The 27,405-nt window shown below is 38.5% G+C and overlaps 1 protein-coding gene across 3 annotated transcripts in view; it reads left to right on the top strand.

The window, feature by feature from the left end:
- NALCN (sodium leak channel, non-selective) overlaps window positions 1–26,206 on the top strand; it is a 243,044-nt gene extending 216,838 nt beyond the window's left edge. For all 3 annotated transcript variants that reach the window (XM_026859826.1, XM_026859811.1, XM_026859819.1), the window contains 17 exons: window positions 472–578; window positions 2,391–2,511; window positions 2,596–2,694; window positions 7,524–7,617; window positions 8,151–8,257; window positions 8,657–8,731; window positions 11,611–11,730; window positions 12,778–12,846; window positions 14,646–14,794; window positions 15,501–15,594; window positions 16,387–16,519; window positions 17,094–17,209; window positions 19,539–19,696; window positions 20,348–20,498; window positions 22,648–22,797; window positions 23,477–23,594; window positions 25,338–26,206. In XM_026859826.1, the coding sequence (XP_026715627.1) occupies window positions 472–578; window positions 2,391–2,511; window positions 2,596–2,694; window positions 7,524–7,617; window positions 8,151–8,257; window positions 8,657–8,731; window positions 11,611–11,730; window positions 12,778–12,846; window positions 14,646–14,794; window positions 15,501–15,594; window positions 16,387–16,519; window positions 17,094–17,209; window positions 19,539–19,696; window positions 20,348–20,498; window positions 22,648–22,797; window positions 23,477–23,594; window positions 25,338–25,531 (2,055 nt within the window). In that variant the 3' untranslated portion in view covers window positions 25,532–26,206. The remainder of the gene's footprint in view (window positions 1–471; window positions 579–2,390; window positions 2,512–2,595; window positions 2,695–7,523; window positions 7,618–8,150; window positions 8,258–8,656; window positions 8,732–11,610; window positions 11,731–12,777; window positions 12,847–14,645; window positions 14,795–15,500; window positions 15,595–16,386; window positions 16,520–17,093; window positions 17,210–19,538; window positions 19,697–20,347; window positions 20,499–22,647; window positions 22,798–23,476; window positions 23,595–25,337) is intronic.
- The last annotated feature ends 1,199 nt before the right edge of the window (window positions 26,207–27,405 follow it).

The raw sequence follows: 27,405 nt of genomic DNA, 5'->3' as shown, positions 1-27,405 counted from the left end.
GGGCTGTCTAAAAAAGTTGTCAAATTCCTGACAGATGATCTGCAAAGGACTGGATGTCAAATGGAATTAACTATGGAAAGTGTCACCTTTGTATTCCAACGTCAGCAGCTAAAAAACAGGTTAGGCTGCTAAACAAAAGCACTGGAATACTATGTAGATTACATAGAGAGACAGCTGTGTTTCTCACTCCATTTGGAGTGATCATCATCATATAAAGAGGCGAAAGGCTAGATAGTCTTGCAAAATGAAAAAGCACTCTCAGTCCTGGGAGGAGAAAGGTTTCTTGAACCTTCCTAAGATGCATTTTTTATTTGAGTAAAGGTCCATGATGATTAATCCCAGACCTGTAAATAACCCTTCATTTCTGTTTACAATGCTTCCCTATCATGGCAAGTGTGCTGTCTATACTGGCATTTTGGCATCTCTCGTAGGCCACTGTATAATCTCAGGCTGTGGTTTATTTCACTATAGGAAGATTGTCATGGCATCTTCAGAATAAATGTAAGTGTTTCCAAAAATCTCAATTTAAAATTAAGACCTGGAGAGAAAAAGCCTGGATTTTGGGTTCCACGAGTCTGGTGAGTTGCTACATGTTGGCCTGTCTTTCTTCAAAAACTCAGTTTGATGTTGATGTAGAAAATGGCTGAAATCTCATGGTATTAAACTACTGATAGAGGGTTTTAATTATAAATCAAATTATATTAAGGGTAAAAATTCTGGTATATTTAATAAAAAGTCAGATATATGAAACTTTTCCAGACTTAACCTACTGTTCTATTCATAAAGCAGAAAAGAAAAAATGTCTGTAGGTACTGAACCTAGATAGGAATTAAATGTGATTATTATTACGGTGGGAGTTATTGTCTTGAGCCAAGATTATCACTTAATTGTTCTTTAGCACTATTCTGAAGACATCCTGAGAGCCATACATCAACGACAGGGCCTAAGAATAAATAGAAAAAGACAGGAATAAAACCAAATGGAAATCAACCTGCCTACAGCTACCCATAAAAAAAATTGAGCAAGTCATACCTAAAACCAGCCTTTCTCCATGCTAGCTACCAGCTTTTTTCTGTTTCCAGTGCAATCCTTGTGGTCTATCTGGTGCAGTATTGCAGTAAAAATTATTTAAGAGCTAACATTATGTTTATGATTAGTATTCTGATAAATTCTGTTTAATATTTCCCAACACCTGAACAGGCAAAAAATGCTCTTTTTAATTGTTTACATTTTTATGTGGTTGGCATTTTGCAAAATCAGCTTAACAGCCACAATTATTTTAATTGACTATCTGTGTGGATAAAGAATGTACCAGCAGTGGTAGATTCGGAGCCATCCTACACTAATGAAATAATATGCTGTGATTTGAACAGTCAGTGAAACTCTGACATCTGCAGAAGTCTTTGTTTCTGTATGCTTCAGAAATTCTTCCTTGAGTAAGCAAATTCAATCCTCTTCAGCTTGATCCAGAAATAAGCAAAAACTGTCTAAATCAGCATAACTGTAAACTTTGGGGAATGTTTTGTTATTGCAGAAAAATGTTTTATGGCAAGGACATTTATACCACCTGTTGGTTGTGTCAGGCCAGATTTTCAAAAGCCAGATGTTAGTATAATGACCGTGTTTAAAAGAAATACCTGAGAGCTCTCTTTTTCACTGGATGGGTGGATTTTCAGAAGTACCGAATGATAATTTTTCCTGGAATACAACTATTTGCCTTATAAACTGTTTAAAATTAATTGAGATCCTTGAATTACTTGTCTCAGATTGTAGAGCCAGAACAATGTGCTAACCTAGCCCAAAGAGGGTGCTTTTAACGTTCAGCTGGAAGCATCCTCTCGAATCTCAGCTGATAAAAAAGGTCAGAGCATATGGTACAGGAAAGCCAAGAAGATTTGATGTCCTCTTAGTAAATTTTGATTTCGATCATCAGTTCCTGATGATAATGAAATAAAGAACAGATTTTCTAAACAATCTTGCTGACTGGGGAGTCAGAATCATTTATGTGGGTTTGAGGCTGGTCTCCAGGTAAATTTATTTTGGAATCTAGCTAATGCCATCAGATCACTTTTTTCATGAATGCTGTATTTTGCTAATTTCATTGCCAAAACCACTAAAATGCAGCAACATGTTATAAGCTTTATTACTGTGAATCAAATTCTGAGTAAGAAAATAAAATATACATAGGAATTAAAAAAAAAGTAGACTTTCCATATTTATTGCTGTTGATATTGTTTTCTCATTCTTGAGACAGAACTTTGAATTATATATTTTAAAGGCAATCACACCTTTACAAGGTATTTAAATGTTAGACTATGAACAATCAATGTAACAAATATAAAGAACAGCTTTATTGTTGAAGTTATACCTATTTGCGTACTACATTTCAGGGCAAATCCTCGGAATTTTAATTTTGACAATGTAGGAAATGCAATGCTGGCACTATTCGAAGTTCTTTCATTAAAAGGCTGGGTGGAAGTCAGAGATGTTATTATTCATCGCGTTGGGCCGGTAAGGAAACACATCACAGTCTTTGAATTCTACAGCACATACTTTGATTTGTTTTAACTATTAATCTTACTTTTGTCTATTCAGATCCACGGAATCTACATTCATGTTTTTGTATTCCTTGGCTGCATGATCGGACTGACCCTTTTCGTTGGAGTTGTCATCGCTAATTTCAATGAAAACAAGGTACCAAGTGAGATGTTTTATTGTGTGTAGAACTGTCTCTGTAAGAAACCTGAAATGAATATTACACTGTCTACATTAACTGGCAAGTCTGCCTTTAAGACTGACTTGACAATCTTACATTCTACAAGCCTACAGGTGTGGCTTCAGACACACCTGATCCATGTTTGCTACAAAACTCAAACCTGGGAAGCTAGCAATCCATCACACACTTTCAAAACTATCCGAGTTTATTTACAATGCAGCCATTTTGCCAAATGGAGATTGAACAAAACACAGTGTATTTACAGATGCTCCACATTCTGCTGTTTTAGTTTGATATAAGCATACATGCGGTGGCAGGTAAAAATTTGTTATGCTTGTATGTGTTACAACTAACGGGTCTCATTAGAGGTCTGTTATTGCCATATTTCAGATCAAAAGTAAAGCTGTTTGGCTTTTTCCTGGCAAAAAGCAGAGTACATTATAAAATTGTCCATCACTCAAACAGAAAAATAGCTGGTGTTCTAGGGAAAAAAATCTGCAGTTCACATGGGCTTTTTGCATTACCCTGAAAAGTAGAAAATCCTATCCCCAGATGAATTGTTGCAGAGCAGCTGATTACAGTCTACACTTGTTAGAGATAGAATCCTCTGGATAGGACTGTGGCACCAAGACATAATTACTAATTTTTTTCATCTTTCAGTTCAAAGTCCCCAAAATAATGAGATGTCTGTGTTGCAGCTAGCTAGAGTGATATTTTTGTCATTCATGGCACTGTAGAGAAAGGATGACTGTGTGCTCTGGGGCTTGGAGATGCAAGACAACCCAGAGTGCTAGTCCTGGAGAGAAACTGGGTGCTGGCCATGGCCCTACTATGGCCCTCACCCAAACTCTGTAGCAAACACAACTGCTGAGTTTGCCCTTCAAGGAAACCACTTGACTCCTCCTGGAAGGGATCTGAGCAGCACACTACTGTGTGTCCAATGTGGGCAAGCAAGGCACCATGAAATCAAGTCAAGCAGACTGCAAAACAAATAAATAGCCTAAAACCTCTGCTGTTCAGAAGGTAGTTTTATATTTGCGTGACTTAAGTGTAATTTTATTGAGATGAAGTGCAGTCATTCTTGTTAAAACACATCTGTTCTAGGGAACAAGGAGCAATATACTATTCATTTATTTTCTTATTCACTAAATTTTGAATAGTGAATTAACAAAGCTGAAAATTCTCCATTATGAGAATTTGACTGAATTTTTATAGCTGCCTTTGCCCCTGTTCACCGTTGTAATGTTACTTTTCCTTCAAATGTGTCAACCTTATACTGATGGATACAAAATATTTTTCAGCAAGTCTTGAGAATAAATTAAGTCATTTAATTTATGGGTAATTAAAATAATTTTTGAAATGTTAAAACTCTTTTTGTTTTTCTTCTGTAGCTGTGATGTATTTAACTAAGTAAGTTTCTGTCGTGTACATCATAGTTCATGAAACTCTATTGAGCTGTTAGCTGAGCATTTCTATCCTATAAGTTGTTTCTTCATTCCCCTTTACACTTTCTACACAGGTAAATTTCCTCAAAAACCTGTTCATAGGCAGGAGTACAGGCAAGAAGAAATACCACATTACAGAGTTCGCTTTTAAATAGCTTTTGATCATGGCTGATCAAATGTCTTTACCCTGTTGCATTGTGGTGCATGTGGTGTTGAGGAGTGAGGAAGTGGTGATGCATTTGCCCTTTGGTTTTGCATGTGGTCTTGAATGTATCTGTCATGAATTCTGAGCCAGCTTTGTGGGCAATGGAGAATCATCAGGAGCCACTTGCTGCTCTGTGTTGCTTTGCTACACCTACATGTATCTACTTTTGCCATTGTCATAGAAAAAAAGGTACTGGAGGAGGTGGATCTTTGCCCTAACTAGTATGACTTTTATTATGCTTTTGTGACAATAGGCCCAGTCTTACTAAGTGCTGTCTATCTCCTAGACAGTGTTTTTGCTCTTGGTTCCCACTGTTTCAATAGCAATCACTCATGAGATCAAGTTCACTGTGTCAGCCTGTCTCCTGCAAAGGTAGCCTGTGAGATTTCTTTCACAAATTAGTGAGGTGTCATTAACTCGTAACTCAGTATTCATCTGTGTAGTCAACTGTCAGCTATGGAATAAGGTGATCTGGGCCAACCCACAGGTTACTTTTGAAGGGATTTGTCCAATATGAACATGAACAGGGGACAAATACCCTTAATTATATGTGGCTGTATAGCAGATTCATATTTCATTCCCTCCTCCTAGATATGCCACTTTAAAGACACAGAACAGCTCAAACTCATGTGAAAAGTAAGTTTTTTTGTGTTCACTGTGTTTCAAAAGGAGAGGGAACAGGAAGGTGGGAACATGAGGCTTACAAAGATCATGAGCACAGGAGATAACTAAACAATTCATTTTAGCCCAGATTACCCCTGAATGAGCTGCCAGTGTAAATGTGTAAGTCTGAGGTGTAGGGCCTGATTTAGGGTTCCCATTATTTTCAGAAAATTATCTGATTTTTACATTTATCGCTTTTGGGGTGGTTTTCACTGCTTGTACATTTTCCTCAAACTACAGCCACCTTTTCAGCTATGATTGCTCTCCTCCCTCAATTCCATATCTGAATGCAGGGAAAGTTAGTCTGAACATGAAAAAAGCTACTCAGTAGTAACAGTTCCCTGTGAATTACACTGAACAGGCACATCATAAAATATTTCTGTTGAATTTACATGATACTAAAAATGCAGTCAGTATAAATAATTCATGTCATCTGGTTCAGTTTCTTCAGTTGTTTTTTAGTAATCTCAGGTAGCTGCGGTGGCATGTGATGTTTGTTTTTCTCTTTTTTCTTGAATACTTGTTACTTTTTATGTATTTACTATAGAGAAAATAAAATGTCTTTAGATTTGAGTTGAAAAGATGAATATGTTAATTATGCAGTGGGGGAAAAAAATCTCAGCCCAATCAATATTCAAGTAGTGAAGAAATATCCAGGAACTGAAAAAAATGTGAAATAAGATAGAGAGAAGACTGACAACTAGTCCAGAAAGAAGAGATCAAAACAGTTCACTGTGTGAAGTTTCATCTTAAAACTAGTTACTTGGCCAAGCTATTGGTGTTTTAAGTAGATGTTGGCTATAGAACATTTATGGCTGATACATGGTTAGAGTCGTGCCAGGAGTTGTTGAAGAGGGTCAGAGTTGGACAATTACTGAATAAACTATTTTATGTAGGAATGAACAATTTTCTAAATAAAAAAAAAAAAAAAAAAAAACAAAGCCAAAATATTTTCAGATATAATGTAGTATTTCATGTGAGTTGTTGGTGCAGCAGGTGTGGAAACAATGGACTGGGAGGTACCACAGGGGGCTCTGGGCTGGTTCCTCAGCTGTCACAGTGACAGGACAGTAGCACAAAGCATTCCACCACCACCCCATTTCAAAAACCCCACCTATCACTTGTCACAGCTCCCAAGTGCCATGTGTTCAGTCAGCAGAGAAGATGTGATTGACTCAAATATTATCTGGCAGTTCTGAGTTAAAGTCCAAATGCAAACACAGCTCCTTTAGCAGTAGTCCCACTCACGGGGCTCTGCTCAGTGGTCCCATCATACTGATCCCACTGGTGGAGGTAGTTTCTCAGCAGCAGAGAAACTTGGCATCAGTATTTCTAAATTCTACAAAGGTCCACTTTTTTTGCCACGTTTTGTCTTGTTTGCAGTGGAAACTCTCCAAGAATATAAACCAGACATGCTCATTGGGGTGAATGAGTTGACTTTTAATTTAAGCATTTCTAAATGGTACGGTTTGGGCATGACTCAGGTAATAGGCATCCCTACATCTGTCACTTTGTCCACGTTGTGTTGGAAAGCACCTGCTTCCAAGGTGCCATCTGGGGACACAGCTCCATACAGAGATTATGGCCACTGAGAGGGAGGAATCCTGACCTTATCAGTCACACAGCCGGTCACTGTTCCAGCGTCTACACAAGCCAATGCCAAGATGAGACCCAAAGATCACACCAGCCCTCGCCCAGTTTGGTGCAGCTCTGTGCTGACTGGGGGAGCAGCCAAGTATCTGGGAGACAGGCTTGTGACATTTACCTTAGAAAGGTCTCCCTTGTTTTTGTAACTCCAGACTTCTTCCATGAGATTTTACATTTCTCTGAAGTGATGAGGACCTCATTTTGTTTTGAAGGTCATTTTAAACAAAGTTATGTCTGGGGTTTGCTTGTTTCTGCTATAAGTTATGAAAACACTTACACACATTATCATCTACCACTGCCCACTCTAAAGATGTATCTCCACCTCTCCTTATGCTTCCTTTGTGGAGGGCTCTTGTAGATTCATAGCATACTAGTATTTTATTTCAATTACACTGCAAGCAGAAGAGCTGTGGAGAGTAGGAGCGGTCTCCTGGAGGGCTTGTTCTCCCAGAAACTGTAGTGGTACTGACAAGCCGCAGGATATTCTGCAGCAAAGTCCGAACAAAATTGACCACTCTTTAAAACAGTGCTTCCTGGCAAATGATGTTCAGTCAAATGGAAGATCGCCTACAGCGTTTCACTGCCCACACTGGGCTGCTGCTACAAAGAGCAGCAACTGTGCCTGCTGAGTTGAGTCCCAGAAACTCACAGCTAATGCATCCAGAAATCCTCTTGAGTACCAGCTGATACTTTAGACTCCTTTACCCTAACAGTGTGTTATTTAAAGAGAGTTGCATATGTAACTTTATTTCAGGCACCAAGGAGAATGTTGTTTTCATGTTTACAGCATTAAATGTTCTAGCTTTTATATGACAAAAGCTTTATATGCTTCTCTTTGTTTATTAAGGGGACAGCTTTACTGACTGTAGATCAGAGACGATGGGAAGATCTGAAAAGCAGACTGAAGATAGCGCAACCTCTTCATCTCCCACCTCGTCCGGGTATCAAAGATATTTTGATTTTATTCATGTTGAGCCCTAGTGTTCATAATTCCCCAGGAGTCTGCAATTCAAATTAAAATTGTAATCGTGAGGCCACTAGGAGGTTGTGCATAAGTTAATGTGGAAACAGGCTCCAACTACAGATCTCTGCATAAGGCTATTAAAATCAACCAAAAAAAAGGTTGTGCTTCGATGGTTTTAGGATAAGCCTTAATGAAAAAATGAATTTCTAGATGAAAAATATTTGCAGTTGGCTGTTAATGATATGAATGGAATGTATTAACCTGAAAGCAGTTGAATGATGCACTTGCCCTACAAGTACCAAAGCCTTCATGCAACACTGGTATTCAGTATTTGAAATTATATGTTCTGAAGCCCTATTTGATATGGAAAATTGTAGCAGAAAATTAGAAATGCATTTTGAAACTGGTAAAGGATTATTTTGCCACTAATGAACATGGATAATATGTCAAGAAATAGGGGAAAAATACCACTGTGTATTTTAATTCTCCTCCTCAAACTTTCTTTTTCAGATAACGATGGCTTTAGAGCTAAGATGTACGATATAACTCAGCATCCATTTTTTAAGAGAACTATTGCCGTACTTGTTCTGGCCCAGTCTGTGTTGCTATCAGTTAAGGTAATTGTGTTTCTTTTAAGCGTTTCATTGTAGTATAGCATGTCTTGCACATTTCCTAACACCAGTTAACGATCAGTTGAGCCATTACTGTGATGAATGTACAGAAACATGATTTCTAGATACAGCAATCTCAGTTGGCACAGATCACTGTAGATTTATTGTAATTTTTGGAGCTGAGTCAATTTCTGCCTTTTTGTAGCCTGGTCCACTGTTTTTGATTTCCAGTTAAGCTGTAAATCTGTGAGGGAAGACTATACCAAGATACCATTCTTGTCTGAGTATATTTTAAAGTGAAATCTATTCATTAACAAAACCTGCAAGAAAAGTTAAGACAGTGAAGAGGCATTTAGTTCTGTTTAACAGCTACTCTTCTATGAATGGATTTTGTTTGCATTTCAGTGGGATGCTGCAGACCCGGTGACTGTGCCTTTAGCAACAATGTCTGTTGTTTTCACGTTCATTTTTGTCCTTGAGGTAAAGTAATATATTTTATGACTTCTTGAGATTAAGACTATTATGTATAGATTTAATTTTGTCTTTAGGGATGTTGTCTCATTCTTCACAATGGTTTTTATTTCTGAACATGTACATTTAGGACTCTCCATTACACTTGTCTTTAAACATGTATTGTAGGACTGAACTTTTAATTTGCTATAGTCATACTTCACCACCTTGAACTTTGTGTCCTTTTAGATATATATTCAATTCTGAGCATTTCAACGTGTGTTTTGGTGAACCCAGTGAACTCTTTTCTTATAGAACATCTCAGATTAAATTCACTCGCTACAACACAAAGTGTGTGTTATATCACAGAAGTTCTGCTTGATCCATTTATATTTTGCTTGGTGTGTTAATCCCCACTATTCTGTAGCTGTGTCATCATCAAACCTCTCTCAGTTTTGTTTTGGGGTTTTTTTAAGATATCATATTTCATTTTAATACCTTTCAATAAGCTATATCAAATTCCAGTACTGTCTATATTTTGTTGCACAAATCTGGACGCTGTGCAGTAACAGTTCTCTGTATGTGAGAAAATTGTCACCACAAGCACTGTGCGAGGTGTAATAAGCTTGTTTTCATAAGATTGGAATCTAAAGACTTAAACCCATTTTTTTCAATGTATAAGGATATCCGTAGTGTAACAAAGCACACATTTATGAGGTTAAAGAAGATGCTTCCTCCGTGGTTAGGTTAGTACATAACTCTTTTATAAGTTTGTGGTTGAGTAGTTTTCTTTTCAGTCCCCTCTGAATATCTAATACTGACCACTGTCGGAAACAGCAGACTAGACTACATTTCCTACTGCTCTAATGCATTATGGCAGTTCCTATGTTCCAGTGATAGGTTTTGCCAGCAGTGATGAATAAACAATGAAGTGAATACCTTGTAGCAGCTGTAGCTCGAGTATGTCCGTGTTGTTGCTTTTTTCCCTACCCAGGAGAAATCAGTATCTCTTGGGAGACTGAGCAAACACAGAAAAGTTTGATTTGTATCATACACAGACAGGTTTTAATTTACCTAGTAACTATGTCTTTAGAAATATTTTTTTCTCTTATCCTGCCAGGGGAAACAAACACACTTCTAGAATTTCAAAGGAACTTTGTCAGAGCCAAGCAAAATTTGTTGACTGTCTCACCAGGCAAGCTATCACACTGTGAGTGCACGCAATTTATGGAGAGAAGGAAGCAGCTTCCTGCCCAGGATCCTCCCTACTGCAGGGTTACAGAGTCTGCTATGTACGTGGTTGACTACCACTAGCAGGCATGGTCCATGAGGAAGGCCAAGCTTTCTGCTTAGCTAATGGCCATGTGTCCAGTCTAAGGATTCAGTTTTAATCTCTGCTGCTCACATCAGTATGTGTGGTATAGAAGAACAGGAAGAACTCGGAGACCTCACTTTTACCCTGCTGGTGATCACAGAATAAAGTGAGATGTGATTATTCATTTGCACAGTATGGTATTCAGTTCAAGATTATAAACACCTGAATTTAGGTGTTTAAATTCTACATGTGAGGCAGGTGTTTAAGCTGTCACCATGATCAAGGGAGAGGTAGTGTGGGATTCAGTTGCCTAAATAACTGAAGACATCAGAAGCTTTTTTGGGTATCCTGGCTGATCTCCCCTTACCTCCACTAACTGCTACAGAAGGGCAAGGACATTTACCTGCTCCCTGTCAGCCCCATGCATCTAGCTCCATCTCAGCTGTCTGGATAGAAGGAGGCAAGATACTTTCACTTACCTCAAATGATAATTAGAGATTCAGAGACCATATTCTTCATTTTGTAGTCAGACTTCAGAAAACATGTGGCAGACTTCAGAAATTGTATGGCAAAAAAAACCCTGGAAAATCAGCCTTTTACCTCAAACTTGCATCCTTTATGTATGGTTTAGATTTCAGAATGTAAAGAATACTGCTAAATGGCAGTGTTGCAAGGTAGGATGGAAAAAAATCATGTAATGAATGCCTGACATTTATAGCCTTTATATAGTAACACTTGCTTTGAGGTTTAAAACGAACTGTATATGAGAAACTCTCCAGTGTTCCCTCTACATTCATCACCCTACATCAATATCTGTTAGCTGTTGTGACTTTCTTATCAGTATCTATTCTTAAGCTTCCTGTCTGCACTTCTATTACCTGCATCGGAAATGTCAAGCACTTTGGCTGCTGTCTTTTACCAGGTACATTGCAAAATGTACAGCATTTGCTGTTCTTAGCTTTCATCTCTTATATGCTGCTAAGTACAGATGGTGCTGAGACTATTCCTTAAAGCAAGAAATATCTGCAGTATGAGAAAGCTTTTTAATTAATTTGAACTATAGGTGCTACAGAACACAATTAGATTCTTGAGTTCAAATGTGTGTATGTGATTTTAGCCTGCTTACAGACAGCTAGCTAGATAGGATATTACTACCTCTTTTAGCTGCATATTATTGACATAATCATTTTCTAACTTCATGACTTGCTTAACTATAAGAAATCTTAAGCCCACATTCACCTCAGCAATCTATACATTAAACATTCAGTCTGAGGTGGTCAGCTGAACTCCTTCCTTTGATACTTGATGGAGAGAGAGAGAGTTCCAAAATACTGTTGATCTGCTGGTCTTGGTCATGTGTGGTCTTCCACAAGAACCAGTTCTCCTCCATCTAAGGGAAGCTTATACGTTCTGGATAGTCTAGCAACCTAACTTACCCACATGGAAACAGGTAGATGACAGGAAACCTGCCCTCGGTTGTTTTAAACTATTTGATAAGATGAACGCAATCAAACGTTTCAGAGAATGGAAGAGGTTCGTCTAGAAAGAAATAACCATTTCTCCAGTACAACTGAGAAATTGTTTTTATCCATAGGTCACAATGAAGATTATTGCCATGTCACCTTCTGGCTTCTGGCAAAGCAGAAGAAATCGGTACGATCTCTTGGTGACATCTCTTGGAGTTATATGGGTGATACTTCACTTTGCCTTACTGGTAAGATTTACAAAACACAGTTCCAGTGATTAAGCTTGATTTTATCTTTGAAGCACCAGCAGTAGGGTCACTGCTATACATCCAGATAAACCCTTGGGAGCTTAATAAGGCTGAAATATGGCTGAAACAAATTAAGCTTGATGCTAAGAAGAAGAAATTGTTGTCTTGAGCAATGATAAAGTACAAAAGTTGTCTTACTGATATGAGGTACAGTCTGTAAGCGTGGTAGAAAACTGAAGTCTTTAGGAGGCATGTGAGTGAGGAGAGAAAGGAATCTGAAGACTGAGAGCTCTTACCAACAGCAGTCTCTGGTGTATCAAGGAAGAAAGAGGCAATGCACAGAATCCAGCCAGGAGCAGAGAACTGGAAGAAGTCATAGATGCAAAATTGCTGAACAATACAACTGTCCCAAACCCAGCAGTGATTCTGGACCACTGCTTTTGCTTTAGGGGCTATGCTTAATGGAGAAGAGGGGAAGAAATCAGCTCTCCCTTCATCCCACCCCAAGTTTTAAATTTGACTTCACCCCTGCTTCCCTTATTTACAGGGGAAGGAAAACAGTTCGTTCATACTTGTCATCAGTCACAGGTTGTCAAAGTCACAACCCTACAATGGCTGCGGGCTCCTCTCTTGCCTCCCCCAAGCTCTGTTTGAAGGAAAACCTGTCCTGTGTGACTAGTCATTTTGCCCTGACATTCACAGTTTGCTCCGTGCTGCTGAGTAGCTTGGAAGACCTGAGGAGTTTCTGTAAGCCAACAACTTCCTAGACAAGTAGACTGGGGCTCCTGGACATAACTACAGCCCAGATAATAGAGGATTGAAGGGTTTTTGAGTTTATGTGTGGGGAGGTTGGGTTGGTGTTTTTGAAGTGGTAGAGCATCTTTGTTAGTTTCTTACTGCTCCACTGTTATTGAAATATTGGTGCTACTATTTATGAGTTCGTATTTCTTATGGTGGCTGCTTTACATTATAAAAGACCAATTATTATGATCTTTCCTTGAGATCTCTGGGGGACAATGTATCAAGTCTTCTACTTTTCTGTTCCAGAATGCATACACATACATGATGGGGGCATGCGTAATTGTCTTCAGGTTTTTCTCGATTTGTGGGAAGCATGTAAGTATAAATTAGGAACTACAACCACTGCAGTGCTCATGTGTAGACTAAAGGACTAGTTGCTACACACCTCTAGTGCACATTCTGTAAGGCTCATTTCATATGCAGAAAAAAAGGGAGACTTCAAGCAGCAATCTCCAAATTGACCTGCTGTCTTTGAAATGTCAGGATTTTAGGTATATTGTATATAATAGCACTATATTCTGGTTACTGGAAAAGCTGCATTTTTTTCCAAAACAAAGTGCAACTGCAATACCACACAGTTTTTTAAAAATGCTCCCTAAAACTCTGAACATATATTGGGCTATTTTCAGTCCTTGCCATTTCAGTGTGGCGTGATGTGCATGCTATTTATTTATTTTCTCTGCAAGACTAGTGGAGTGGTGGTTGATGCACTCATCTTGTTATGATAGTGCTCTCATAGAAATTTCTTCCTCCAGAGTGCAGGTCTGCATGTTGTGTCTCTACAATATATGTCTTATCACAGTAAGGGATTTATGTTTGATTTAAAGGGGGCCAAGATATTCTTCTGGAAACACTGGCATGGCGACAAAGCAAGTCACTTCTAAAGTTTACATTTCTTTAGTGTTTGGATTTGCTCTGGTGTAATTGAGAGTTGGCTGGCAGAATAAACATAAGCAGAGAACAAACACATTTGTTTAAGAAGTGGTGACACTGCATTCTTTTGCAGTAGAACTTCTTAGACTATCCAAACATTTTCTGTGAAGTCTGACGTATTAAAGTAAATGTGATGAAAAAAACTGCTGTACTAGGTTGTCAGGGTTAAGAACAGTAAGTCAGAGGGTTTGTTCAGTAAAGATAAAAAGTTTTCTTTCAGTCAAACTACACAGAGCCTGTAGAGCCTTGGAAGTCAAATGAAAAATCCTTGCTTCTCCTATGCAGCCAGACTAAGTGATTCCCTTCAAAGATTTCTGACAGATTCTAAAGTTTTTCCAAGGTTTTAACCTAGTCTTTTGTGCTCTCATGTTAGAACCTTTATTGGTTTCACTAATTTATCTGTTGTGATGCAATATGATGACTAAAAGTCATCGTGAGTTATCCGTTTGGCATGATTCTAAAGAAAATTGCTACCCTCAGTCCCATTAAAGAGAATTTTCCATAGCATCCAAAGTGGTTAAGGGTGCTAGGAGGACAATCTAGGGCAGTAACTTCTTCAAGAGTAAAATATACAATATGCATGCATGGGAAAGTAATATCTATTACCTAGGCCTATGGCCTATGTAATTTCCAAAATCATGCTCTCTTCTTAAGTTTTTTGGACAACTTGCATGACAAATTACTAGTTTAACCAAGCTGTGCTGATCTTAAGGAAATCCGCTTCTCTATTCCTTTAGGTAGGCTGCAGTATCTGTGGTTTCCACCTAACAGTTAGCATCACTTTCAGATAAGCCCAGTTTACTGCACCGCTGTTCATGCAATGCTAGTTTTGATACTTCTGGAGTATAGTCATCCTAGAATATTGTAGTTAAGCTTATGTTGTATTATTGCTGTGTTATCCTACACTGTATTATCTTATTTATAAACCTTGAGGAACAACATCCTGACCTTGTAAATTACACTGATACGCTGATCTCCTTAACAAGTAAAAAGCACACTAAATTTCAGAGGAAGACAAAATGTTCAGTTCCAATCAGATTCATAATGTACCATTTCACTGGGTTCATCCATGAATGTGTGTGTGTAAAGAATTCATTGTCAAAATGACAAGTGCAGTAACTTCCCTTTTATCTCTGCTTTCCTGAATGGTGTCATGGATTGCTTTTTCTCTGTCCTGCCAGGTGACACTAAAAATGCTGCTTCTGACTGTGGTTGTCAGCATGTACAAGAGTTTCTTCATCATAGTGGGAATGTTCTTACTGCTTCTTTGTTATGCTTTTGCTGGAGTGGTTTTATTTGGTACAGTGAAGTATGGAGAGAACATTAACAGGTACAGTATGTACTTAACTGCCTCATGGGGATGTTCTTTAAACAGCCTGAAAAAATCACATTCTGCTAGAGAGAAGGTTGTCAGTGGTAAAAAAACAGACAAGTTCCCAGGTCTATCTGAAGAGCTCTAAACAAAATTTCTGGTAGGAAACACTGAGCCATTTTTCTAGTCCTTGTGCATTGGACCAAATGACACTTTATCCAGCCCAGAGCAGACTGAGAGCTGTTCTTCATTATGCCAGCTGGAATGTGCTCCAAAGCAGCACTGCGCTAGCCACAAGCTGCTGAAACACAGTGTACCTACTACACCTTATTGTCATCGCCCAGGAACAGGATCATATACCAGGCTGATATAGAGGAGGGACACTTCTGTGAACTGTCTGTTAACTGGAGATTTCCCAATCAACAGCATCATCAGGATTCAGGAAGGGAATGGACACAGGAGATAGGATCTGGCTTTGAGTCTGCTTTAGCTCTTTGATAAAATGAGCCAAAATACTTAGACATGTGTCTAAGCTAAAGTTCAGTTATTATATCTTAAGTCATGGAATAAATAATTCAGTGAGCTCATTCAAATAATACTGTAACTATTTTTAGTTTAAAATAGTAGAACAGTAGAAAATGGAAATGATTTGCATTTTTTCTTGCTAACGTTTTAGTTCTGGGACGTGAAATGATCTCTCTTTCTCTCTTATTCTTTAAAACAGACATGCAAATTTTTCATCAGCTGGCAAGGCTATTACTGTACTCTTCAGAATAGTTACTGGAGAAGACTGGAACAAAATTATGCATGACTGCATGGTAAATACAATACTGCCAGAGACAAAGTAGGCAAGAAACAGGAGACACCTTTGCATCTTAAAGCGTTTCCAGTATCTTAGCTTTGTACAGGGAATGTTGTGATTGCCTTTATCTCTTCAAGAGATATAATGTTCACTAAACGTTAGAACATGAAATACAAATTGCAGTTCCAGTCATACACTCACAGTGTGATATTTCATAGGGCTAGGCTATTACATGATTTAAAAACAAAAATAAAGATATGTTTTCAAAATCAGAACTGCAGTAACTTGTTTTTCCACAGTTACCTCTGCTTTGACTCGAGCAAAGTGACTTTTCAGATTAACTTTGTCTTTAATGTCTGCGCTTTGGCTCATTCCATGTGAATGGTAGTATTAATGACCTCAAAATTTGTGCTTGAACCTTTTTATTTTGCCCAAGTAAATTTCGATCTGTGATTTCCACTGTGATGAAAATCGTATTCCCTTCCTTTTTAAAAATAATGGGCAGGGAAGCTTTTTTGACCACATTTCAGAGCACCATCTTTCTTGTTCACAGTGGCATAATACACAGTGTTTTGTGTGTGGTAGCGAGATCCACACCTAGGCGGTTTTTGTCATACCTTTCTGTGTCTTCTGGTTTCTATTATAACTACTAAAGGAACAGCTGAAACCTGCCCACAATAATGCCCACAGTATGATTCCCTAATTGGGAAGCTTTAAACAAATGATAGTTGTAACTATTGTAGTGATTGCAAAGAAATTAAGAATCTCTTTTTATGATTGATTGACTTTGGGGGTTTTTGTCTTCAAGGTTCAGCCTCCATTTTGTACACCAGATAACAGCACCTACTGGAAAACAGACTGTGGAAATTATGCCGGTGCTCTTATGTATTTCTGTTCATTTTATGTCATCATTGCGTACATCATGCTAAACTTGCTTGTTGGTAAGTGAAAATATACATTAACAACAAATAGATCCATCTTGGCATGTAGTTTATTAGATGTGAGTCTGTTGTCCTCTATTCAGCTGTGCAGCTACCTTGTACCTTCACTGTTACTTTATATGCATATGATGGTTTTGATGCTTCTCTGGCATGGTGTATGCTAAAGCTCAGGAAGTTTAGGAATTAAATGTTTTTGAACAGAGATGTGTTGTGCTTGTAGAGTATCATTACCCTAAGAAATACTGGGTTTTGAGCTTTTCCTTTCTCCAGTTAACATTTTTCCAACATCATTGGAACTCACCTAATTGCTCTTAGAAGATGTTGGATTAGGCACCTTAACAGCATTGAAGATAGAGCTTTTAAAGAGTGAACACAATGAATATTGGTGTAGCATGACAGTATATTACCCATTAAAAATCCTCATCTGAACATAAAGATGAAGGCGTTTATTAATGTGAAGTTTGCACAACAGAATTCATACTCTGTTGAAGTTCATTGTTGCTTATAGATGTTAACCAGTTAGAATGTAACTACAGGCTTTCTTTATAGTGTATTTTCATTCTGTGGTTTTCAGCTATCATTGTGGAGAATTTCTCATTGTTTTACTCAACTGAAGAAGATCAACTTTTAAGTTATAATGACCTTAGGCATTTTCAAATTATATGGAACATGGTTGATGACAAAAGAGAGGTAAGAAACTTGATAATGAGCACAGAAATCCAGTAAATTTATATTTTTTCCTTGAAAAAACATATAGGGAAAGCAAAGTGTTATGACAAAACTCACTGAGTGGTTATTGTTCAAGTTCTGAAAGTTCAGAGAACATGATCTAACATTGTTCATGGCCCTTCACATACTAACCTGTATTCTTTACTACTGTGAAGTTCTTATAATAGTTGATTTAAAAACAAATGTAGATATTCGTAGGATCAATACAATTCATTCTTTCCTCACAGCTCCCTGAGAGTTGTTCCCTTGGAAGTCTACAGACATGCATCCATTTATGTGTCAGATCTTCAGAAGGGCTTTGCTGAGATTTCGGCACTGTCTCCCATAAGATCCTCATAGAGAAGCTGATGAAGTACGGGCTGGATGAAAATACAATGAAGTGGACTGAAATCTGACCGAATGGCCAGGCCCAGAGGGTGGTGATCAGCTGCATAAATTCTAGTTGGATGCGAGTAACTAGTTGTGTACACCCAGGGCTCAATACTGCAGTCCAATCCTGTTCAACATCTTCATTAATGATCTGGATGATGGGGCAGAGTGCACCCTCAGCAAGTTTGCAGGTAACATGAGACTGGGAGAAGTGGCTGATGTGTCAGAAGATTATGCTGCCATCCAGAGGGACCTAAACAAGCTGGAGAAATGGGATGACAGGATCCTCATGTGGTTCGACAAGCGGAAGTGACAAATCCTTCACCTAAAGCACAACAACCCCAGGCACAGTACATGTTGGGCACTTACCAGCTGGAAAGCAGCTTGGCAGGAAAGGACCTGAGGGTACTGGTGGACATCAAGTTGAACATGAGCCAGCAATGTGACCTTGCAGCAAAGAGGGCTAATGGTATCCTGGGCTGCATTAGGCAAAGTATTTCCAACAGGCCAAGGAAGGGGATCCTTCACCTCTGCTTAGCACTGATGAGGCCACACCTGGAGTCCAGGGTCCAGTTCTGGGCTCTTCTGTACAACACAGACATGGACATACTTCAGAGAGTCCAGCGAAGGGACATGAAGGTGATCAAGGGACTGGAGCATCTCTCCTATGAGGAGAGGCTGAGGGAGCTGAGACTGTTCAGCCTGGAGAAGAGAAGGCTCAGAGAGATCTCATGGGTGTATATAAACACCTGAAAGGAGGGAGCAAAGAGGACACAGCCAGGCGCTGTTCAGTGGTGCCCAGTGACAGGACCAGAGGCAATGGGCACAAAATGAAACAAGGGCGGTTCTCTCTGAACATCAGGAAAAACTTTTTCACAGTGAGGGTGACTGAGCACTGGCACAGGTTACCCAGAGAGGTTGTGGAGTCTCCGTCCTTGTAGATATTCAGAAGCTGTCTGGACACAGTCCTGGGCAACTGGATTTAGGAAGCCCTGCTTAAAACAGAGGGGATTGGACAAGGTGACCTCCAGAGGTCCCTTCCAACCTCAACCATTCTGTGATTCTTGGATGAGAAGAGCATCTGGAAGACTGAGCTGTTCAGATGCCCACACAAATTAAATCATCATCTGAACAATTCATGACATCACTAAGATTTGAATATCAACAACAATATGGTGAAAGAACTTGATTACTTGTAGTTGGCACATGGTTGTGCTGGAGATGGAAGCCACAGTCTGTACTGATGGAGGTGAAGAGTTCTGCTTCCATCATGCCCAGCACTGACAGTATCTCACTCTGATGTGGAACAACACATTACAGAAAAAACAGTTCCAGTCTGGCTCATTTAGCAGAACAAAATATTTAAAGAGTATGGATACCACAGTTTCAGAGAGAAATACTTTCAGTCATAATTTTTTAACAGCAGATCAAAAATATTGTCACAAAAAGTGCAATGTGTGCTAGGTTGACTCTTATAGCAGAAGATCTTTGAAAAGCCAATGAACACCCAACATTCTCCTGTCCAAAGATGCACAGAGAAGGGGACAGGTTTACAGCCAGGTATAGGCCTGGCTGTGAATGTTTAAACTGTAGTTTAATTTCAGTTTTTCAAAGGCAACTCTCTGGGCATATAATTCTCATTACAGATGGGGAAACTAAATCACCAAGCAATTTTGAAAATTCCTGACAAAAATAACAGCACACACTGTCATTGTTTATCAGTCAAAAACCAGTGAAGACTTCCATGAATGTGCTGAAGAGCTGGCTGCATGTGTGTATTCTTCAGTAATATATTCAGTGTTTTAAATAGGCCAGGATTTGACACAGAGTCTTTGGAGAAGTAGCGTTTCTCTCACTGATGAAGTTGTATGTCTGAGTTGGTTGTTACAGTAATTACCATTTATTATGCAATTTTACCCAGGGAGTAATTCCTACCTTCCGAGTGAAATTTCTGCTGAGGCTTCTGCGGGGCAGGCTGGAGGTGGATCTCGACAAAGATAAGCTGCTGTTCAAGCACATGTGCTACGAAATGGAACGGCTTCATAATGGTGGTGATGTCACTTTCCATGACGTGCTGAGGTACTCTGAGATTTTGTCTAAATTTGTACAACAGGTATAATGGCCTGTATTTCTCTCCAACCTAACAGGTGTTCATTAGGCTTGGGAAAAGACAAGATTGGTAGCCACAGAGGGACTGCCATTTTAAATGTAATACAAAAATTAGATTTCCTTTTTATTTCCCTTCAAAAATTTTAGTGATGGAAAACACAGTTCCTAAGGAATCAGCTCTAAGTAGTTTTAATGTTTTCACTGGAGACAGTTTGACATGACCAGCAGTCATGTGTTCGCCTTGTATTCTGAGCAATGAAATGTTGTCGCCACACATGTAGCAACACAGCAGTGAATCTGACTAGAAATAAAATAGAAATCAGAACATAATCCAAGCATAAACACTTAGGGGAAAAAAAAAATAACCACCACAAATGCCCTAGTTGCTTACAGTTCAGCAATTTACCTATATTGGTTAGCTAGATGTAGGTGGTAGGGTCTTCATTTGTTTTGAGCATCACAAATTGCTTCTGGAAGCATCTCAGCATTTTTTAGCTTCAAATGCAATTTTATTGCACATACCTGTATTACATATTTTTGCACTAAGATTTTAATTATGAGGTTTGTGTTTCTAAAGTTAGAAAGTCACCAGAATTTGAAAAAAAAAAATGTTTCTTCCAGCATGCTTTCATATAGATCTGTTGATATCAGAAAAAGTCTTCAACTGGAAGAGCTGCTTGCTAGGGAACAACTGGAATATACCATAGAAGAGGAGGTGGCCAAACAGACCATACGCATGTGGCTGAAGAAGTGCTTAAAGCGAATCAGAGCAGTAAGTCAAGCTAAACCAGGATCTAAATGGTTGCAGAAATTGTACTGTTCAACAATGCTGAAATTTGCTGTCATTATGCTTCATTTACTCTCAAGTCACAATAATATTTATGTGAAGTATGTAGCAGTTGCTAACTCAGCAAAAAAAGTATGTTACAGCTCAATTGAAAGCACTACAAAAATAAGCGTCTTTTGAAGGCAAAAACTGTCTTCCTGCCAAAAGGTTATCTGTCTTTTCAGTGCAGCAAGAAGATGCATGCACAGAGACAAAAGTCAAAGGAATAAAGAAAAAACAATGTAATTTGATGAAACCCCATAGGTCTAATCCTTCCTCACAGAATGTAATTGTATAATTTCCTTGCCTCTGCTGGCAGAAGATACCATGATCAGTCACCAGCAGATGACTCTTCAAATAGAACGTGTCTCAAGATACATCATTTGAATAAGCCATTACAGTAACTGTGTATGCAAATGAGCAGTCTGTACATGCAAATCAGGTATATGAACCTGGCACACAGTAGCTGTGTCTATGCCAGTAAATTAAGCAGGGCCAAGGCACTGGCTCAGGACTGGACTGGGGTCACCCATACTCATTAGCATGTCCCTTGGCACAGTTTTGGCCCATGCATACTCATACACTCCCACAGCACTGCCTTATGGTCTCCCATACCACTGCCGTAGGAGCATCACTGCCCTCCCCGCATGGGTCAGGGTGGAGACTGCTCCCAGTAGGCAGTGGTTGAAGCTCTCTTGTGTGGTAGAGGGAAGATTAGCCAGATCATGCAAGTCCTTGCCTGTTGCTTGGCTTCAGCACTGCAGGAAATCCCAGTCTGTTTAATTTACTATTAAAGACCTAGCCAGTACTTCTGTACTGTGTTTATGCAATGCTTCTGATTGTCAGAAACATTTTTGCCTTTGCTCAGGATAGCTACAGTATGTGCTGGTCGAAGTTTGCCTTGGATTAAATGTCTATTAAAAAATTTCAGGAAATTTGAATTAGGGTTTGCAATTATTCTCTACTTTTCTTCCCAAACCATCTCTTTCTTTATATAAAAAGTCACAAGATGGTTGCTTTAATGACTGATTTTTCAGTTACTGTGGGGCTGAGTCCAGGTTTTGATGCATATATTTTTTATTTTTATAAAAGCTTACTTCTTGTGAGTGGAGGATTTCCACAGAGATCTACGATCATGGGATCTGACTTTTTCAGTTTGTAAATTTATAAAAAAACATAATGGACAATTTGAATGTAATGTACATTCCAGCTGAAATGTCAATGTTCAAGGCATATTCAAATAGATAGTTTCATTTTGATCTCATCTCTGTAATAATAATGGCAGTAAATTTAATCTCAGCTGTCAATCCTGAGTTTGTTCAACTCTGTTGTTCATTTCATTATGATATTGAATTACGCTATGTTAAAGTAAATATGCTGTTCATTTCAATCTAATAATATGGTTCAGATCATTTCACATTATATGAACCTTTTATAAACTGAATGTAATTATGGAAGTTAATATACATTTTCAAATTCTCTTCTTAGTCTCTAAGTCTCTCTAGAGGGAGCATGTGAAAACTATCCAGGAAAGTGAAACCCTTCCTAAGGGCTGTTTATTTTAATTTAAAAGCAAATTAGATCATAAGATCATAATGGTAGTGGGTTTGTTTTTCTATTTGTACTGTAAATCTATACGCAGTCCCAAGATTTCCACTACTGTTTCGTTCAGTCTTATTGACAGCCTGTTGCAAAGTCCCTGAAAGAAATTAGAATTTTTTCACTGTCTTCATGTAATTTTTAGCGAATCTCTACCAATTTCTTTGTTTCTCTTACTTTGCAAGAACTTTTAACTCATAAATTCAAAACTTTATATGTTTTCAAACTCTAGGTTTAAACCAACAATTGAGCAACTTGCTCTCCACTTAATACAGTTTATAAGTTTCATCCTCTATTCCCTACATAAAGGTCAGACAAATGCTGGAAGTCACTTTATTTAAATAACAACCATCTGATACATGTATCTTTATCATTGCACCTGGTGTCCACATCTTTCGCTCACTGATTAAATATTTAGAAAGCTTAAAAAAAAAAATCAAACACCAGTGACACACCAAAGAAAACATCTTTGTTGTCACATATTCTGCCTTGACAGAAACAACAACAGTCATGCAGCATTATCCATAGTCTGCGAGAGAGTCAACAACAGGAGTTGAGCCGATTTCTGAACCCTCCCAGCATTGAGACAACACAGCCAAGTGAAGATATGAATGCTGTTAATCAGGATAGCAGTGCACAGCCAGAGGTATGTTAACCAGAAGATTATCAGCTACTCAGAACAAATTCAGTAAGCTTCCATGTTTCTTATTTATTCTTTTTTAAAGATCATTTTAACTGGAAAAGTTGAAAGCAGTATCTTGGTTTGCTTCAGTCTTTGCTTTCAGATGTAAAGGCAAGATGGTCTAAGGCAGTAATTTCCCAGCTTAGTTAGCTGCCTTGCTAGCACCATAAAGGGCCAGCTCAGCTGTACAACTCTGACAGCACCAACTTTCAGCTCTAGCATGAGATGTGTACAGGATCAGGGATGTGAAGCTTTCCTGTTCAAGCATTCTGAAGTAGTGTTTACACTGAGAGTGATAACACTGAGCATGCTGGGTCCTCTGAGTAGGAGTCCTGGGCTATTCCAGGGTAGGAAATGAAGAAGGTACAACATAAGGACTCCACTGTAGAAAGCTGAGAACAATTTTGTACCCCTCAGTGGGACTGTATAATGGAATTGAGCCCAAATGGTCTTTTTATTTTTTTCCTACTATTAGTAGTTTTCCAGGGCAGTAAAGAATAGAAACCATGCTGCCTTAACAAATGGCAATATGTGTTGTTTGTATTCATGTATAAAGCTTGGAAACAGAATAGAAAGATAACCCTTCTTAGGATTGTCCCCATGCAATGGGAACTATGACTGAGATTCTTTTTTCTCTCTTCAGACAAGTAGCCAGCAGCAGCTCCTTAGCCCAACACTTTCTGACAGGGGTGGCTATCGACAAGACTCTGCAGATGCTGGGAAACCTCAGCGGAAATTTGGACAATGGCGTTTGCCATCAGGTAAGTGAAAAATGTTTATCAGTAGAGTCCCCCCATGCCAAATCACTGCTGTACAACAACACGGCCTTGAGAGGCTTCATGATTCACGGTTCTACATCCCACCTGCTGCTTGCACCCACATCCACATTTTTCTACCTTCATGTATGATGAAATACAGCAATCTCTCCCCTTCCTCACAATTCTGAAAGTTTGGAAGATGGGCTCAAGCACTGCCATGTGCAGGTGGTTGGGTTCTTTTATTTTTTCATATATTTGCTCAGGATCTTTGGATTGGGGGCTGTACCATCCCATATGTTTGGATAGCATCTTGTGCATTTAGAGTTCTCTTGTGTCGTATAAAGCACAGTGAAAATGGATGAAGTTTTTCCTAACAACAGTAATAACTGCTGAGTGCCTTGTCTTGTCTGAGCATACCAGGTATATGATTTATACCTTACACTATAATAATACATTTTTATATATTCAATTCAGCCAGCAGTTGTCCAGGTGTACATTTCCTGTTTATTTTCTCAGAAACAGAAAACATCTTCAAGTTATTCTACTAACTAGGGTCTGCTAGAAAAGAAAGGCTAGACTATGCCTTGTAGAAGGGTGCTTATAGGAGGGTGGGAGAGGAGCATAGGTACAGTCTGAGGCCTTGTCAAGTCTTTATCTCAAGAGCACTCTCCACCACCTGAAATATTCTCTCTTAAAGTGCATATTGACCTTTGCTGCCTGCCACACTCATGACCAGCAGGTTAGGTATGTGCACATCAACCTGCTTTCAGCTGCATCGGTGAGTCCTATTCTGAGTCAGAGCACTACCTTCAAAGGCTGCCACTGTTCAGACTCTAATCATACCTAGGGGGAAGCAGAAGAGTTAGTCATGCTATGAGTACCATTAGCCCTACTTTTGTGACCAGAGTACTTGTAGAAGAAAGAGAAGAGCTTAATAGCTTTCAGTCCATATTTTCCACTTAAGTGTCACTGAGCAGCAGAGATCAGCATTTTGTTGGAACAGAGAAAAAGAGTAAAAGAGAGAGCATGCTAAGGAGAACTAGTACTACTGTACTGGCTAGGTTTTTCAAGTGAGAATTAGGAGTTCAGGGTTTCCTTTATTAGCACTGATTTTGGACATGTCAATCCTGAATGTTCCTCAGTGGATGGTCACAGAAAAGGAGTGTCACTTCCATGCACAGTACAGCTCAGCAGATGGTAAGTAGTCTGCCTCCAGCTATTTAAGATCATGAATAGCATCATTACAATCAGCTGTGGTTTTTATATATTTACACGTGTGGTTTAGTGCTTTCCTAAAGCCATACCATCACCTTGTACTGGTTTCTACCTCTAGACCATAGTTACATACCACTTTTTAGGTGTAGCTGCCACCCATAAATGCACTTTTGTCTCCCTTTTTCTGGCACTTAGCACTTTCACCATTTTGCCAGCAGGTCAGCTCATGCTAGTACTGCCTGAATCATTTAGGTTTCAAGTAACAAGGTAAGAAGAGATCTATTGCATCAGCTATCCCAGCAAAAGGAAATGAAGCACCACTCAGTTAAATGGCTCTACCAGCAGATTAGTGGGAGCAGTGTGAACAGCTGGAGCTGAAAAAAACCCACATTAGAACAGAGCACTACTCTTTCTGTACTAAATCATTTTAAAGCTACCCCAGTCCAGCTAGTTCTATATACCTGAATTCTAAGCAAAAATGTTCAAGAAGCAGATCTACTCTAATACAGAACTTTCTGTTGAATTTCATAGCCTCCAAACCAATAAGCCATTCAGTGTCTTCAGTCAACCTTCGCTTTGGTGGACGTTCAACTATGAAATCTGTTGTATGCAAAATGAATCCTATGTCTGATGCTGCTTCTTGTGGATCGGAAGTCAAGAAATGGTGGACAAGACAATTAACTGTGGAGAGTGATGAAAGTGGAGAGGACCTTCTTGATATCTGAGAAAAAACTAAGTCATACTGCACTTCAAGTACAATCTAATTTTCTATGTTTAGAATTGAAGATGCTGTGTGATGTATGATTTCTTTAAAATCAATGTCAAACTTTTTCAAATGCTTATCCTTCTGCCATATGAAGCACAGCACACACTTGTATGTTAGAATTCACCTCTATAGGTACTAACTGTACTTTAAGAAACCTGTATACAATAGCAGTACTAACAAAGCTAGAGAGACTATATTGCCTTTAGCAGAGAGCATTGAAAGATTTCATATGTTCTGTAGCTGCATAATGAAAACGTATTTTGATATACACACCTTTGTGGTTTTCTTCAACCTATACCATACTTTAAAGTGGCAACACTTTACAGTACAGCGGTAATGTATTTCTTTTTGTGTTTTCCCTCAGTTCTTATTTAGTAAAGTTTCTTTAGAAAGATTTTATTATTCACAAATGACCTGAAGAGGTCAGCACTGACTTCATGTTCAAGGGAAGTATTTCTACAAAGTACAGATTCTGAATTACAATTCTGAGCTTTTTCTGGACCTTTTTTTAAATATGCAAGATACAGGATAACTCATTTTAAAATTAGAAGGTGAAGGATTGGCTTTTAAAATGTAAATATCTTTGGGTTTCAGTTAATTATGCAAAGAGCTTGATTTTCATAGAGAAAACAGGAAAAAAAAGAAAAAAAAAGACATGAAAACTGTGCATTAAAGTATCCAGCAAAAGACCTCCATGTGAAAAACATAGTTTATGCTTCATTTTCAGAATATACTGGTTATATATATGGTGTCATTATTCTCATGTTAATTGAATCCCATTTCCTTGTGTAATCGTAAGATAACACTCTTCTTGTCTATGTGATAAAAATCAGCATGTTGGGGGTTCTAATTACAGAGTAGTATTGTATGGCTTTTAAAATACAGTTCAGTTTTGCCTGTACAGGTAGAAGTGAATTTTACTTACACATGTTAGTACTCATGCTACAGCCCTGCAAAGCTAAGGCATGATACTGTACTGTGGTTAAGTACCTTTGTCCCTTTTATCCAGATGCATCATATTTTGACATGTTAGCCTTCTTTTATTTAAGGAAGCACTAATAGTGCTACATTATCACTGGTGAAAAGCAGCTATCCCTTTCATAAGTTTTTCCAGTGAAAGGCCAATGCTAAACAGATACGGAGGTGGAAAAGTCACAAAATGCAGCAGAGTTTGTTAGTTTCAGAATTTAAGGCTGTCTAAAAATGTGGGATAAAAATGTGCTCTTCCCACAGGGAAGAACTAAGAGGTTGCAGATTTTGTAGCTCGGACCCTGACTGGGTTTTTTAGCATAGCTGGGACCTTTCTGTTACTGTTGTTTCCTATGGAAATGATAGGTTGCTCTAACATGGCCTGATGTGAGATCTTGTAAGAGGCTCACAGTCAATGTACATCACCACTTTAAAAATATATCCTTTAAAAAGCAGACAAAAGCCAGTGCTTGCAATGTTTTCTGGCCAAAATATTAATGTAGAGTGGTCAGAATACAGTGTTGATTTCACAGATGCCTTCACCATAAATGCAAAATTAGTTTTGGCCATAAAATACAGTTTTCTTGGCATCTATCGATGTTTTTTTCCCTGTGTATGGTTGAACATGGTTTCGATTTTTTTTTAGAATAGTCATATTGAACACATCTGTATTTTGTGGTTTCTTTGTGTGTTTTGGGGTATATTTAAGTTTAAATCTAGTCAGCTGTAACTCTATAGCAACAGAACATGTGCATTCTCTTGTTTACTAGATTATGAACCATCAACAAAACTTCATATACAAATCCATTATTTTGTGTTGTTTTGTGCTTAAGTTGAGCTTTTGTATATATGACAAAAGATAAA

Source organism: Athene cunicularia (assembly GCF_003259725.1).
Source record: "Athene cunicularia isolate RWA chromosome 1 unlocalized genomic scaffold, athCun1 chr1_part1, whole genome shotgun sequence".
NCBI lineage: Eukaryota > Metazoa > Chordata > Aves > Strigiformes > Strigidae > Athene > Athene cunicularia.
This window is presented reverse-complemented; position numbering and strand designations above follow the sequence as displayed.